This window comes from Asterias rubens, chromosome 4, assembly GCF_902459465.1.
Source record: "Asterias rubens chromosome 4, eAstRub1.3, whole genome shotgun sequence".
NCBI lineage: Eukaryota > Metazoa > Echinodermata > Asteroidea > Forcipulatida > Asteriidae > Asterias > Asterias rubens.
The window spans coordinates 22,040,899-22,056,879 of record NC_047065.1 but is presented as its reverse complement, the minus strand read 5'-3'; the positions used below and the strand labels follow the sequence as shown (position 1 = coordinate 22,056,879).

Here is a 15,981-nt window from a genome sequence, read left to right as displayed (position 1 = left end):
TTGAAGATTGTGATAGTAGAAAGCTTCCCTTGAAATATACTTACTGAGATGCTGTAGTTTTTGAGAAATGAGTAAAACAAATAATGTTTGTCTCAGTTTTAGCATGTAAAAACGTGTTGACCAGTTATGCTATGATTAAGGTATTACTGGTTAACGGGATTTTACATGCTAAAATAATTTTCGTCTTACCGAGACAAAAATTATTTGTGACTTGTTTTACTCATTTTTCAAAAACTTCAGAACCTTAGTTAGATGTTAAGTTAAATGTAAATCTGTGGACATTTTGAAAAAGGACCAAAATCCTTTAAGGGATTCAGTATTGCTTTGCCAACCTGTGTTTAGCATAAGAACCAAGCAAACTTATATTGTTGTCAAGTTTCACTACTTTCTGGAAATAATGCTATGCAGCTTACAGTGCCTTTTGTTTTATTTGTAAAAAAAATACAATAATCAATTCATTGACCATCTTTGTAAATGAGTGCCTTTCTTGAAATAACTTTTGTACAGTGTTTTTTGCAGTTTTATATTAGTATTAAGTTTAGTTTATTATTTCCAGTTAAGTTTTATTGCCAAAAATGTCTTCAAACTCAATTTGATTAATTTGTACATGTATTAATGTACATCAATTGTTTTCAATGACAGTATTAACCATTCCTAATCCTCGAGTGGTGTTGATACAATATGTTCTTGTTATTTGAGGAATTATACAGACAAGTATAAACAATATTCAAATATACCAATGTCCACCCACAGAAGAAACTGTCCATGGGGGTCCCCTCAAAGGGACACGTTGCCTTGGATCGGACGAGTTGGTCTATAAAAATCGTTTGTAACCGTGAAAAAAAGAAATGCATATGGTTGGAAAGATGTTTTTAAAGTAGAATACAATGATCCACACAAGTTTGCCTCGAAATTGCGTGGTTTTTCCTTTTACTGTGCGAACTAACACGGTCGGCCATTTATGTGAGTCAAAAATTTGACTCCCATAAATGGCCGACCGTGTTAGTCAACGAGGTAAAAGGAAAACCGTGCAATTTCGAGGCATGTTTGTGTGGATCATTGTATTCTACTTTTACAACATCTTTCTACCCATATGCATTTTATAACAAACGGTTACAAACGCTTTTCAAAGACCAACTCGACCGATCCGAGGCAATGTGTTCCTTTAATGTTTCAAGCATATTTGACAATGTGTGAAGACGCAGACCCTAATAATGGATCAGCCTATTTAGTTTATTTATCTTCTTTCTTTAATAATTTTTATTAATCATTTTGTCACAATACAAGTAAAATAATATCAAGTGAATTTGATTCACTTTTAAACAACCTTTGACAGTGTGTAACATTTGAGCTCAATTGGTCGTCGAAGTTGCAAGATATTAATGAAAGAAAAAAACACCCGTTTTACGAAATTGTGTGCTTTCAGATGCTTGATTTTGAGACCTCAAATTCTAAATCTGAGGTCTCAAAATCAAATTTGTGGAAAATTACTTCTTTCTCGAAAACTACGCCACTTCAGAGGGAGCTGTTTTTCACAATGTTTTATACGTTCAACCTCTCCCCATTTCTGGTTATCAAGAAAGGTTTTATGATAATAATTATTTTGAGTAATTACCAATAGTGTCCACTGCCTTTAATCACAAAAAGTAGCTAAGCACAGCGACATTATGCTTAACAGATAAGGGTTACCAGCCAAAACACCATGTCACATGTACAATTTGTGAATGGTATCCTGGAAATTTTTAAGCAAAACTTGTCATTTTAAGCAGCTTTTAAGAAATTGGACTCTTGATTCCATAACAACCCTAATAATTTTCATTCTGGCAGAAATTTTACATTTTAAGACTATAATACATACAAAATAACTGTTCGCAAATTTTTTTGTATGACATTTTTTATGAAAAATATTCTTAGTTTTAACAAGTTATTGGCCAGTTCTGATATGCCTTACACCATTTTTTTGTATACAGAAATATTTTTACTGGTTCAAGACTTGTATATTTTTGCAACTGAAATAATGAGTTTTGCTAAAATTAGAGGCAAAAATTTGAACTAAATTAAAGGGCAAAAGGTCAAAACTACAAGTTACTTCTTTGTTATGGTAAGGCTTAAAGGAACATAACAGAATTGGTAAGAAACCGATCATCCAAGATCACAGATTTACATAAAACTTACACGGTCGAATGATGATGATTGTAGAAAATATCACTTGAAATATTTTTTTGTCTGAAATGTCAGACTTGATTAGAAAATCAAACTAATTTCTTGTTTAAAGTTTATCAAAAACATTTAAAATCGATGTCATGCAAAATGAATAATCAGTTTTGAACTATTTTCTCGTGACCCAGATCAGAGATGGCCGATCGTTCTCAAAATTATACAGGTTTGTCAGTGTATGTATATTGGATTACATAAAGTGCTTACACTGCCAACAACTATTTTGTTAGCAAAAACGAATTCTGTAATGTTCCTTTAAGACGATTTAAAAAGTTGTCAGATGAGGTCTGACAGACAATGTTATATAAAATACAAAAGTAATACTAAATCGACCTACTCAAAAATATGCTCATAAAAAATAAATGTTTTTTTTAAAACCTACTAAACAGGAATTTTATTTAACTAAAGTGGAAATTGAAAATTACCTTTTAGTATCAAAGCAACAATGTGTACACTTACCTGGTTGACATATTGCTGTGAATGCTTTGTCAGGGAAATGACAGGCTACCAGGGAAATAGTCTGGTACCCTTTTTGTTATTTACCCTGAAGTTATCATATCACATTTGTTATCTCAGCATAACCATAGAGCAAGGACCATGGTTTAACTAAGGTAAGACAACCGACTTTTGTCCTCTAGAGTTTTGTTTTGTTTGTTACTAATTTTACTGGGAATGTTCATTTCTTGTGTACATGTCAATAAGTTTCCTGAATTGTATGTCATTATGTACTTAAATTTATAACTATTTATGACAACTGTACTTGGGTTGATAAAGACAGTTTAAAAGTCACATTTGTAAAATTCTGCTTCTTCTTTTTTGTTGTTCTTTGTTGGTACATTTGGTCCTTTGTTTCAGTGCAGGAATACACATTATTACATGTAGTACATACATATGTATTGGGGAATTGCTTGGCAACAGACAGCGCAGGATAGAGTGAAATTGAGAATTGGTCAAGAGGATTTCCTCCTGCAGTGGAGTGAAAAAGGCTAGACAGAAAGACACACGTGTTTAACATTGTGATCACATTCTCGATCTACTTTTCTCTACATTTATATAAAGGTTTTTTGTTAATTTACTCATGTCATAGCCTAGCTGTGTTGAGTACCAGTTTCAAACTCTGGTGTTTCTCGTCAGTAGAGTATCGGTTCGAGTCTCAGTCGTGAAACATGTGTCCTTTAGACACTTAACCATGATGCGACATCCTTCGGAGTGTAACGCACTTAAAAGAAACCATGAGTGTCACTGAGTGGTGGATATGCACGCTATAGGCCTACAAGAAGCCACTATTATTATTATTATCATAATGCACAATTATCCCAAAATAATTCAATTAATAATTTTATTACACATTTCCCTTATCACATTGTACCGGAATCAAAAAGATGGATCAAAATGGTCGCTTGTAGATAAAGTTATAAATGAGTTGAGCCGTTGCTAAAGGCTGATCCTTGGCGGTCCAAAACCCAGCATTCTAAACGGAAAAGGAATACAGACAAATATTACTGCAAAAGGAAAGAAACTGGGGTGGGGGGGGGGTTATTGGGTTGTACGCTGAACAAAAACCCTTTTCAATTCCACAGCTTCGGCTACAGAAATAAGCTACCAGCCAAAATATTAACATTGTCTGTTATTGCTTCTGAAACTACATTACTTATAGGAACACGATGCCTTGGATCGGTCGAGTTGGTCTTTAAAAAGCGTTTGTAAACGTCTGTTACAAAGTAGAATACAATGATCCACACATACTTGCCTCGAAATTGCGTGGATTTCCTTCTACTTTGTGAACTAACACGGTCGGCCATTTATGGGACTCCCATAAATGGCCGACCGTGTTAGTCGACGAGGTAAAAGGAAAACCATTTCGAGTGATACTTGTGTGGATCATTATATTCTACTTTTACAACATCTTTCTAACCATGCATTTCATAACAAGCGGTTTCAACCAACTTGTCCGATTCAAGGCAACGTGTTCCTTTAAGTTGGTGGAGTGCGGACACATGAATCCGGATGTCTGGTTCAAATCCCGCTCTACCCAGTTTTTCTTTGTTCAAGCCAAAACCATTTAAAATTTACCCAGTCGTTTTTTTGTTCAACCCAAAAGCTATACACCATTTTGTGATAATGGCAGACACAATTCTACGACACTATAAGGTTTGGGTAAATTTTTCTGTAAACACCCAGTCCAAACAGTTCACTCCTATCACGTCCGCCAAACCTAAAAAAGGCTAATGGAGTTGGACCCCAACTTACTTTTATTGTAAGGAAAGCAATGTTATCGTACTCCTGGACGAACCCCGCTACCTGTTCTTGGAGTTGTGCACTGGTGTAGAGCCATGGCCGCCACTGCACCTCTTCCTGTCGGTGCAGGTTGGTTACAAACCACTGGTTGCCCAGGAAGTTGTGAATGGCATCTTGGTCTCCGTTAAAGACTAGGATGCGATATTTCTACAACAGAAGAAATGTTTTTGAAGTTAGATTGTTAAATATGGAATTTGGGGAAGTAAACACTGGCTCCCAAACTACTTTTTTATTAACTACAAAATCCTTCTCATTACCTTCAAAACCTATCATTGTCTCGCTTCTACTTACTTCACAGGGGCCAATTAAATGGCTTGGCTTACCATAAGCAAAGAATCGCCGCTGGCAGAAGCAGGGAATTCAAGGTGATCCCCTGGCTGCCACTTCCCAATGTTATGTCATAATTTGGGTGTGATCCCTGACTAAATGGCAGTCAACGGTTTTATGGCTTCTAACTAGCACCCCTTGAACAAAGATATTGAAAAAATAGGGAGACCGCCACAATAGGAGGTTATTGGTTCGAGTCCCACTCGAGTAAATTTTCTTTGTTCAACCCCCCAATTAATTTTTTATAATAATAATATTTTGGGGGGCTAATCATCCTTACTCGCAGCTAAGAGCTGAATTGCGAAGGACGCGACTACAACGTGTTCGAGAAGCAGGCATGCAAGGGCGCCTTTGGCTGCCAGCCACATCAACCCATTATGACCACGGAGCACAGCCAAGATCGAAAGTGTTTGATTTTTCCCCCGAGGGAGGAAAACCGGATGTTCTGGAAAACCCTCATGGCACAGCAGAGAACCAACGCACAACTCAACTCACATATGGCCCCGTCCGGGAATCGAACCGGGGTCACCTTGGTGAGAGGCGAGCGCTTTACCCACAAGCCAACCATGCCACCCATGGAGAACCTACATGATTAACATACATGTATACTTACATAGGTGTCAAGAAGGGCTTGATATACGCCGGACATGTCGGGGTACAGTCTTACATAACCATGATCAACAGTAGCGCTGTGTGAACAAAAAAACAAACAAACAAACAGTCATAATTCAACTTAAACCCTGTCATACAGTAGACTCACTCACTCGTCCGCATAGACAGCAAAGGTCCGTCGCGCCGATCTCCTGTGTCCACGTCCTACAGCTTCGTCCCACATGCCGTCAATCACGCTGGGCCGACCCAGTTAAAGTCATATACAGTAGAAGTCATGAACATTGACCAATGAAAACACGTAGAAACGTTTTACGTGCATGCCATTTTTTACCCTACCCGCGTGTCACATGGTGACCATTTTGCCATACACGCAAGTAACGTGGTGCTCTAAGTCGCGTCCAGAGACAACAGAGCTTGATGTTTATATTCCCTTGTGGGAGTTTGTTGATGGGAAGATCATCCAAACAAACAAATGAACAAAAGCTAAAGAAGCTTGTACCTTAAAGCATGGCGGAAGGAAGAGAAGGAGCTCGAACGACCAGCAAAACCGCAGAGTAACAAAAGAATACTCTGACAATGCCCTTGTCTGGCCAGTGGAAAAAGATAGGAGACCTCCAGCTGGACAGCCGATTAACGAGCGGGATTAAATCTCTTTGTACAGAACGTGTGGTACCGCCAGTCTGCGCTCTTGCCTGCGTGTAAAGTTGAATCATTGGAGACAAGAATTGTGAATATACACGTTTTCATTTACCGTTTGTGGTGTTTCACGGAAACATCATGGCATATTTTTACATTTTTTGTGACTTTCCGGTCACTAGCGGTGGTTCAAAATTTGGGTATTAGCACACGAGGGTGGTTGGTATTGTTTTTTCTGTATTATATTCATACAACATACGACACCATAGTTGAGTGAAGAACCAAGTGCGCACGCCCAAACTTACATACGCCAGGTCGCTCATTGTCTGTGTAAGGTATGTGGGTGATTACGAGGTGTCGTTAAACAACCACGGTACCACGGGTTCGACTTTTGAAGTCCCTTCGTTCAAGCTCCTTCTCTTCCTTCCTCCATGCTTAAAGGCAGTAGACACTATTGGCAACTGTCAAAGACTAGCCTTCACAGTTGGTGTAACTCAACATATGCATAAAATAACAAACCTGTGAAAATTTGAGCTCAATCGGTCATCGAACTTGCGAGATAATAATGAAAGAAAAAAAACCAACCCAGTGTCACACAAAGTTGTGTGCGTTTTATAGATGGTTGATTTCAAGACCTCAAGTTCTAAATCTGAGGTCTTGAAATCAAATTCGTGGAAAATTACTTCTTTCTTGAAAACTATGGCACTTCAAAGGGAGCCGTTTCTCACAGTGTTTTATACCATCAACCTCTCCCCATTACTCTTCACCAAGAAAGGTTTTATGCGTGTAATGACCAATAGTGTCCACTGCCTTTAAATCAACTTACTTGCACAGCTGCCACTGTGGGGATTCATACGTTATATGCAACGCTTCTCTGACGTAGGGATTATTCAGGTATGTTGTTGCCGCAGTGGCATTGACACACGTTAAGTCGGCCTTCAGTTTCCACTTTGGAATTGCCTGGAGAGTCTGAACAAAAAAGCAGCAAAGCATTAACAAAAAGGAAAATTTCGAAGGCAAGAATTTGATTCTGTTATGAGACGCAGCAGGTACACGCAGCAAAACACATTATTGTTCCTATAATTATTATTACACATTTCTGAAAATGAAGCCGAGGATGCCTCATAAGTGAACTTAATCACTGTAGCTTTTAAACCCGAGGAAACCTGTAAACAAGGGTGCTTGCTCTTTGAAAAAAGAAACACCACGGCTAACCCCTACTAATCCATAAAATATGTTCTGGGTTATTATGTGCACACTACCAATCCTAGCACAAAGCATTCATGGTGAAGTAATAATGTTTCTTGCTCAGCAGCGTCAAAGCCGGGACTTGAACCCACACTCTGCTAATCGGAAAGAAAAAAAAGAAGCTTACAAGTGAATGTTAGGCTGTGTCCGAAACGGCGACTTTGGCTACAGCTTCGGCTAGATCAGCTGGTCTGCCTGTGTTCAAGAATACGCAGAAGGGCACAATCTACATGTACAGTGTAGCTGTAGCTGTAGCCGAAGTCACTATTTTGGACCTGGCCTTATACACCTATAAAAGGAATCAGACACAATATACACACAAACCTTCTGATTTCTTTTAACGAAACTTGTGTTTGCAAAGATGTGCTGTACCCCTGCAGAATAGTGGTAGAATCCATCCTCTGAGGGCATTCCTAGTGGCGCTCGTACCCTGCTACCGCAGTCACCGTTGACTTTGTACGGGTTGAGTCCGATATTGTTCACTTCTCTGTATGTTGTATTCAGCTGTATTTAGAAAGAGAGATCAATTCATTGTGGTTGAGATTACATGATCAGCAGCCAATTCCACAAAACTTTACGCAACTGCGTAAGTCCACCTGCGCAACGTTTATGGTGTAAGTTGCGCCATAAACGTTGCGCAAGTGGACTTACTCAGTTGCGTAAAGTTTCGTGAAATTGGCTACAGGCTATCTTAGTAGTCTCTTTGCTAGCCCGAACATCTGATATCACACTTCGAGGCTCATGTATAACGCCAGAGACCGACCTAAAAAAATTGCAAAACTGGCGTGTAGTTTGAACTCTGACCTCTGTCATTTCACATAGAGATTAGACTTGCGAATTATTCACTCCGAAAAAGACCGCCGCTGTATAAAAACCCACCCGTATTCACTGTGCGTAACATCGCCTGACACGATGCCCCCGTACACTATCCGCATGCGTCAGCCGTCAGGCCGACAGCCTTGTAGGGTCTGTGTTGAAGCCACTGACCTCATTACTATAATAAGCGAAGAGTTCCCACGGTCAGCTCATAACAATAATGCCCGCGAAAGACGAGACATGTTTACACCACCACGGACGCTCAGCGAGCATGATAGGGTCCAAAGGTCGTGATAAGGGAAGTGCTTGATTGGACGTCAAAATGAATAATTCATTTGCCTCACATCCTGTGTTGTCTGATAGGTCTGACGAAAGATATACATATTCATGGGCTGCATACTAGCATATCCGAGAGCCCCCCCATTTTTTTCCACTAGTGGAAATTTTTTCATGAAACACATTAAACCCGGAAGTTACAGACCCGACAAGACGGTTGGCCTGACGGCCTCTGCATGCGGTTAGTGGTACGAGTGCGGATGACTTGTGTGCACAGGAGTCGTACGATGTGACAGTGTGTATACGGGTGGGTCATGCGGTGTGATCGCACGCACCACGCACAGGGTATACGGGTGGGTTTACAGCGGCGTCTTTTCGGAGCGAATAATGCGACTGCCTTGAGCAAGGCTACATAGAGATACGCTGTCAAGTTCTATTGCAGACTTGAGAGCGGTGACTATTTGGGCATCTATGTCACTGCACGTTTTATCAACCGATTGTATCCAATGGAATCACTGGATCTGACAGCGGGGGACCTGTCTTTATAAGACAGGGGCCCAGTCTATCTCTTCGCCTGCTTGTTACCAGTGAACAAAAGGTGTGCTAAGCAATGGTCAAGTTTGCACAAGGATCAATGGTTAACGAGTGGTTGTTAAGTGACGTACATTGGGCATGCGCACAGAGGTTTAAGAGAGAAAGACTCTTTTCATGTCATCTCAGGGCGACCACCACAAATATTAAAACATATCTTGAATTTGTTGGAAACAAATCAACAAATCATAAGAGATATTTCTCACAAAATTTATAAGAGGTTAATTCTCATGAATCTTTACAGAAAATGTTGAACTTGGTCAAAATGTTGACACGATTGGTTGTTATGCTAACATTTTGCCAGCCATATTCCAACCTCAACCGGGGCACTTTGTAAGAGATAGAGATCTTTCTGGAAGAACACTTACTGCTTGAATACAATCCAAGTTTGTATTGTTGTGAAAGTTGCAGTTGTCTTTCACACAGCACGAGTAATTCAGCTGCTCCCAAAGTCTACAAGAAAGATAACAGAATTCTCTCTAAAGTAAAAAAAAAACTCAAGCCTGCTACAAATCACTTCACTAGACTGCTATCCCGGTACAGCTGCGATGTTTTAATTTTTTATTGAAGATCTGTTGCGAGCTCAACGCAACGTCACAGCCCGAGTTTTTGCCAAACTAGGTTGGAAAATAATGGAAAGCCATAAATGCAAAGAAAAACAGATGGCCCCAGTTTGTTATAATGTCAGACAACTATTCCAAAACAGAGTTGAATTTGTATGATACACAGCAAGCAATCACAGGAGATACTTTATTTTATTGAAAGTTTGCAAAAAATATTGAATTTGTTAAACATCTATGAACATGATTGAATGATTTGCTTACATTCGACAATGGAAAAGGTCTATACCCAAAGACCTACATTCCACGCACAGCCAGGACTTCCCATAATGTAAAAAACCCCAATATCTCCACACTCTCCACACAGCGTGTCTAGGTTCTTTCTGTAGCCAACCAGATTAAGGCTGGAATGGAATTGAATCATAGAGTTATATAAGAACTTGAGGTTGCACTAGCCTTGTTACACGGACCGGTGTGCGGCTATCTTGTTAGTTGAATAAAACAATGTCGCGAAGCTTATATTTATCATACACACACACACCGACAAGTACTTCATATTCAACGCGCATACAACATTCATCTTACAACATGGTGTGCAAGTCTCCTTGCACACCCGTCACGTTTGTGCATGCAACATCACCAGTGCGCCCTCTAGTACTTATATTAAACTCTTATAGCTTGCCAGACTGAGGTTGGAAGGGAATGGAATGGATCAGTCTGGTCACTGTTCTTCATAATAAGCACTATCTTGTGTTATTGCTTACTGCAAAAGGGTACATGTCAAAAAATGGCTGCAGAATCTTACTTTTCCCCGATGATGCCATGTTGGTAAGCGTAGTGAACAAAAGAGTTGTCCTGCAGTTCAGCACTGGTCCATGCATTACCGACTGCGAAACCCTGTTGTGATACACCAAAAAAATACATCGTTAGATTACGGAATCATATACTTCAAGAAATATTTAGAAAATAATAATTGTGGGTTCTTATGTAGCGCACATGTTCTAAGTCCTGGCTTATCTTAGTGGGCCCCGCCCCCATTCAATCTTAGTTCTCATTCTCAAAATACTAAGTACTTCGATACGCCCCTAGGGGTGTAATAGATTGTTATACAGGTATTAATGAGATTGCTATTAAATACCCAGTATAGGGTCGTCCAGCAGGAGGTCTCCTATCTTTTTCCACTGGTCAGACAGGGCCAGTTTTAGACTCTTTAAGGCATTTAAAAATAAATTTTGCAAACCATGACCCCAACTTGACCTCTACTACCGGGTCAACCGGAAGTGGGACCATATCTTAAGAACTACACACCAAACTTTTTTCAGTTATAGACATCTTGGTAATTTTAGCACATAATCCAAGCAAAGGAACACGGAACAGCTTTGTGTTTGTTCACAAACCCCTAATGTTTAGTTATTATTTGTACTCAATGATGTAAGAACCTTTGTTTACCTTGAATTGCAGTGGGACTTCCTTTGAGACGCTTTCCAGTTTCCTCATGAGGAGTGGTACATAGACACCAGCGTAGCCGTCCCCAGCGAGGTAAATATCATTCAAGGTGAGGTTGGCGTATTTAGTAAAGAAGGAGATCAGGGCCTGGTAATGGGTCTCTGTCATCTGTCCATGAAAATTATCATTAAATTAGGGATTATGTTAGAGTTAAAGGCAGTGGACACTATTGGTAATTACTCAAAATAATTATTAGCATAAAACCTTACTTGGTAACGAGTAATGGGGAGAGGTTGGTAGTATAAAACATTGTGAGAAACGGCTCCCTCTGAAGTGACGTAGTTTTCAAGAAAGAAGTAATTTTCCACAAATTTGATTTTGAGACCTCAAGTTTAGAATTTGAGCAAAAGGGCAATGGAAGAAAATGTTGGGCATAAAGACATACCTATTGTTGCGGTACGCGCTGCTAAAATAGGATTTGAACTGCCTCTAGCTACCGGGCAATATCGGTGGTCTAGTTGGTAGGCCTATACCACTGCTTTAGAATTGCAAGGGTCGTGGGTTTGAATCCCACCCAAGTAATATCACCCAGGTTTTTTCATAGAGCTTGTGAAAGTACCAAGTATACAGTGCTAACACACATTGGTGTATATGAGTAAACCAATACAAATACTTTATGCTAGTCGCCAGACACACAAGGCCTGAAGGCCAATGTAAGGTGTGGGCTACAATTATTTTTTCCCGAGGCCGTTGCCACCTACTCCTAGGGCTGAAACAGGGTTACCCCTTTCACAGTCCATACGAATGTAGGCTTGGGTATCATCAGTCCGAAGCCTGGCCGGTAGAGCAGAAAGCCCTACCTCCCCAATTTTATGTAGCAAGTGTCACGACCGGGATTCAAACCCACTCTCTGCTGATCAAACACCAGAGCTTGAATCCGGTGCTCTTAACCGCTCGGCCATGACAAGCCACAAACACATACCTGATCGTCGCTAGATCCATATGGAGAGTCATAAGGGTCAAACTCTGAGGAATAGGAGAATCCTGTGCCAACTGGGGCATCGATGTACAAAAGGTTGGCATGCTGTAATACAATCAACAAAACACTAATATTAACTCTATACCGACTGTGAACAAAGACAGTTGTGATATAATTTTATCTGTAGAAGTTTCAGCTTCATAGTCGTCAAGTTTAAAAAAAAAAAAAAGTGAAAATCACACATATACAGTGTTCATCTACAGTGACAAAAATTATTTTTATGATATGATTTTATTTATTTCTTAAATACTACAGCACCTAGTCAGCAAGTAATATTTTAAGGGAAGCTTTCTACCATCATTATTTTCAAACTGTGTAATTCTGCGGTCATTGTGTTTTGTGTGGTACAAAAAGTACCCAAACCAAACGGTTAAAAAAACCAAAAGTTATACTTCACCTTTAAAGGCAGTGGACACTATTGGTTATTGTCAAAGACTAGTCTTTACAGTTGGTGTATCTCAACATATGCATAAAATAACTAACCTATGAAAATTATAGCTCAATCGGTCATCGAAGTTGCGAGATAATAATGAAAGAAAAAAACACCCTTGCTACACGAAGTTGAGTGCGTTTAGATGGTTGATTTCGAGACCTCAAGTTCTAAATCTGAGGTCTCGAAACCAAATTCATGGAAAATTACTTCTTTCTCAAAAACTATGGCACTTCATCAGAGGGAGCCGTTTCTCACAATGTTTTATACCATCAACCTCTCCCCATTACTCATCACCAAGTAAGGTTTTATGCTAATAATTATTTTGAGTAATTACCAATAGTGTCCACTGCCTTTAAAAGGCTTCAAACAAACAGAATCTCACCAGGTTCCAGCTGCTCGGGTTGTAGTCCAAATTAATCCCATCAGGCTTCACCAGAAACGGCCCGTTGTTGGTCAGTGCACTATAGAGGGCGCTACAGCCTGGTCCGCCACTCAGCCAGATGATCAATGGATCCGTGCTAGCATGTTGAGAATTGATCAGCCTGAGAAAGGAGGAAAAAAACTAGATGAAATTAACACCAGGAGAAAAATCTCGGAAGTAGCGAAACGCTCTGTAAGCGCAGAAAGCCTAGTAACGTGAAAGTAGGCACGCACAAAAGCCAAAAATTCCCTGCCAACCTGGACTCTTGGAAATAGCAAAACGCTGTGCAAGCGCAGAAAGTCTAGTAACATGGAGTATAGGCACGCACACAAGCCAAAACTCTCTGCTAATCCAGAAACTTGGAAATAGCAAAATGCTGTGTAACGTAGAAAGCCTTGTAACGTGGAGAAGGCACGCACAGTAACAAGCCAAAATTCCCTGCCAACCCGGAATCTTGGAACTATCAAAATGCTGTGTAAGCGCAGAAAGCTTAGAATTGTGGAGTAGTCACACAAACAAGCCAAAATTCCCTGTTCATCCGTGAAATACACTTGATTTAAGCGCAGACTCACCAGTAGTGAAGCTTGTCAGTGGCAGTCCCTTGAAGGTAACCGGAGTACATGTTAAAACTTGGCTGTTTAAGAAGTCCAGGCATCATAGTGATGAGGTCTGGATCCAATGCCTTACAACATAGTAAGGTACCCAGAAGGCAAAATAGGGTGGTGCGGCTAGGAATCCAATCCATGGTGGGCTTTTTAAAGGCAAAGTCCTGTAGAAGAAAGAAATAGGTAGCGTTAGTATTGAAAACTGCCAACATCGGAAGACCGATTTGATTTACCACAGACTCCTTTTATTTATACACGCCAAAGAAGTCCATGGTGATTATAGCTAGGCCCTAATACATGTAGCTATAAAAGGTCCCTGCCGAAATCGCTTGGCTAGGGAGTCAGTAGATAGATTGCTCAGTTGCTAATGCTGGAGCCTTTACACTTGAGTAAAGGGGAAGTTGCTGGTTTTATATACCCTAGTCACTTTTCTTTTTTTAACCCAAACAAACAAGGACAGAAAATTGTACACACATTGTCGATGACAAAATTGATGATTCAAATCATAACTAATGGTGTTAAAAAAAAAAAAAAATTAAACACTCGACACACTGCACTAGCTAGTGTTTCTACGTTGATCGTCGTATTTTGGTGCCCATTGTCAGATGCAAATGTGTCCACCATGCAATAATGTCCGCTCCGGACACTTTTGGATATGCTATCGTGTCCGTGGCTATGCAAAAACCTTCCGGCTGACATGTACATGACTGTACTAGATTGTGCGCGCGTAAGCGAGCGTGCATGCACTAAACCTACGTATATATGCAGCATGAATATTCACGTAATTTATGATTGCAGCGAATATCCAATGGCCGAACATTCCGATGTCTTTCATGACATGTACTTTTAGGCTTGTAAAAAAAAAATGGGGAACGTGATCCGTCGCCCAAAGGGCGTTTAATTTACTGCAAGGATGGTTTTGCACGGGGGCGGACACAACTGCATTTGCAAATGTGTCCGGGCGAACACAACTGCATTGTATGCAGCAGCGTCCGGGCGGACACTATTGCGTATGCAAAAACCGTCTGGCAGACATTATTGCATATGCAGTCCTTTGGATAGTATTGCATAGAGGACATAATTGCATGCGACACCACCCCCCCCCCCCCCCACCACCAAAAAGTGAAAAAAGTACATTATTAAATAAATCCATAACATAGCGAATTCATCTATTTAATCAATCAATCAAGATCAAATCAAAGTAATCAACTTTTATTTCCATACAAAAATCACAAACATAAATACATCCACTAGAATTTTACAAGAAACAGTATAATATGGACTCTAGATGCATATGGCCCATCATTAAATTTAAAAAGCAAAAGCTTTTCCGTTGTGTAGGGCTGGGATCTTGTTAATGTAATGTATTAAAAAGAATATAGTACTGAACTTGTCTGAAGGCCTATTTTAGTATTTAAAAGCCCTAACACAAAATGGATAGCAATATAATATTATTTTATATGATCAGTCAAATAATAAAACAATGCATACATAATTAACAACTAGTCCAGCTTGTTGAGCTGTAAATGGCTCCGCTTTTATCATCGGTCTCATTCATATGGTCTCATCACCGTCGCGACAGCGATGAGACCGATGTTAAAAGCGGATCCATTTACTGTTTACAGCTCAACAAGGTGGGCTAAATTAACAACATAAAGATCAAAACGAGACGGATAAAAGAGCCCCAAAACAAGCATCGATTTTACCTTTTCTCAGGAATATTGTGATCGGAGTGTAATGTATCGGAAGATAACGATTTGGGGTATCGGAGGATAACGAAAAAAACTGCTTACACATAATTATGATCATCGGCATGCGATATGCAACACACAGCAAGATCATGTGACTTTATTGTTTATGACATCGCTAACACCCACCACTTGGTGGCGCTGCTCAAACAAACTTTTTGGGCGGTTTTATTTTTTTTGGATAAACAAACCGCCTTGGTTGGAATGGTCGGCCGAATGTTAGTAAAACACTCAATCGTAAAAACAGATGTTTCAACAAAATTCAACATTTTCTGCAAATTTTCACTTAAATAAAAATACCTCTCATGGTAAGTTGCTTTGTTTTAAACAAAATCAACAAATTTGGTTACAAAAAATAGCGATCTTTTAACTCGGGCTGTGACGTTAAACAAGTTTGTCGGGAGGGCAGGAGGGCCGCCTCCACAATTAATAGACTTGACTCAAGTCTCAATCCCGTAAAAGTCCTTTTATTTTCAGTCCCTTCGCCTAGCTTTTCCTAGCCTTGCTCAAGGAGCTAGCTATTACATCAGAAAAATCCCGAAAACTGTGTTGCGCTGAGCGACGGCGGATAAAGAACCTCTCGCGCGAGAACGGGATCGGACTTGAATCAAGTCTACCTGCACACAAACAAAGGAAGCTCAAATCAAGTGGCTTGGCCATTGTTAAAAAAATTAGCCTTATTCTTACATTTTTTTTACAATCATCTTG

The 15,981-nt window shown here is 39.8% G+C and overlaps 1 protein-coding gene across 1 annotated transcript; it reads right to left on the bottom strand.

Moving 5' to 3' along the window:
- Window positions 1–1,585: 1,585 nt before the first annotated feature.
- Window positions 1,586–15,343, bottom strand: LOC117289495 (lysosomal protective protein-like). Its single transcript, XM_033770638.1, has 12 exons — window positions 15,232–15,343; window positions 13,493–13,689; window positions 12,882–13,041; window positions 12,010–12,111; window positions 11,031–11,195; window positions 10,387–10,478; window positions 9,390–9,474; window positions 7,663–7,842; window positions 6,917–7,059; window positions 5,456–5,531; window positions 4,468–4,662; window positions 1,586–3,688 (listed from the first exon to the last, which is right to left on the bottom strand). The coding sequence occupies exons 2-12, from the start codon at window positions 13,663–13,665 to the stop codon at window positions 3,605–3,607; spliced, it is 1,455 nt and encodes a 484-aa protein (XP_033626529.1). The 5' UTR covers window positions 13,666–13,689; window positions 15,232–15,343; the 3' UTR covers window positions 1,586–3,604.
- Between the last annotated feature and the right edge of the window lie 638 nt (window positions 15,344–15,981).

What these genes read in the sequence shown, in the direction of transcription:
- LOC117289495 (XM_033770638.1), bottom strand. Translation starts at nt 13,665, where the DNA reads ATGGATTGGATTCCTAGCCGCACCACCCTATTTTGCCTTCTGGGTACC. An exon ending in ACTGACAAGCTTCACTACTG is followed by an intron (nt 13,042 to 13,492) that starts GTGAGTCTGCGC and finishes CTCCTTTCTCAG; the next exon opens with GCTGATCAATTCTCAACATG. An exon ending in CATGGCATCATCGGGGAAAA is followed by an intron (nt 9,475 to 10,386) that starts GTAAGATTCTGC and finishes TCTTTCTTGTAG; the next exon opens with ACTTTGGGAGCAGCTGAATT.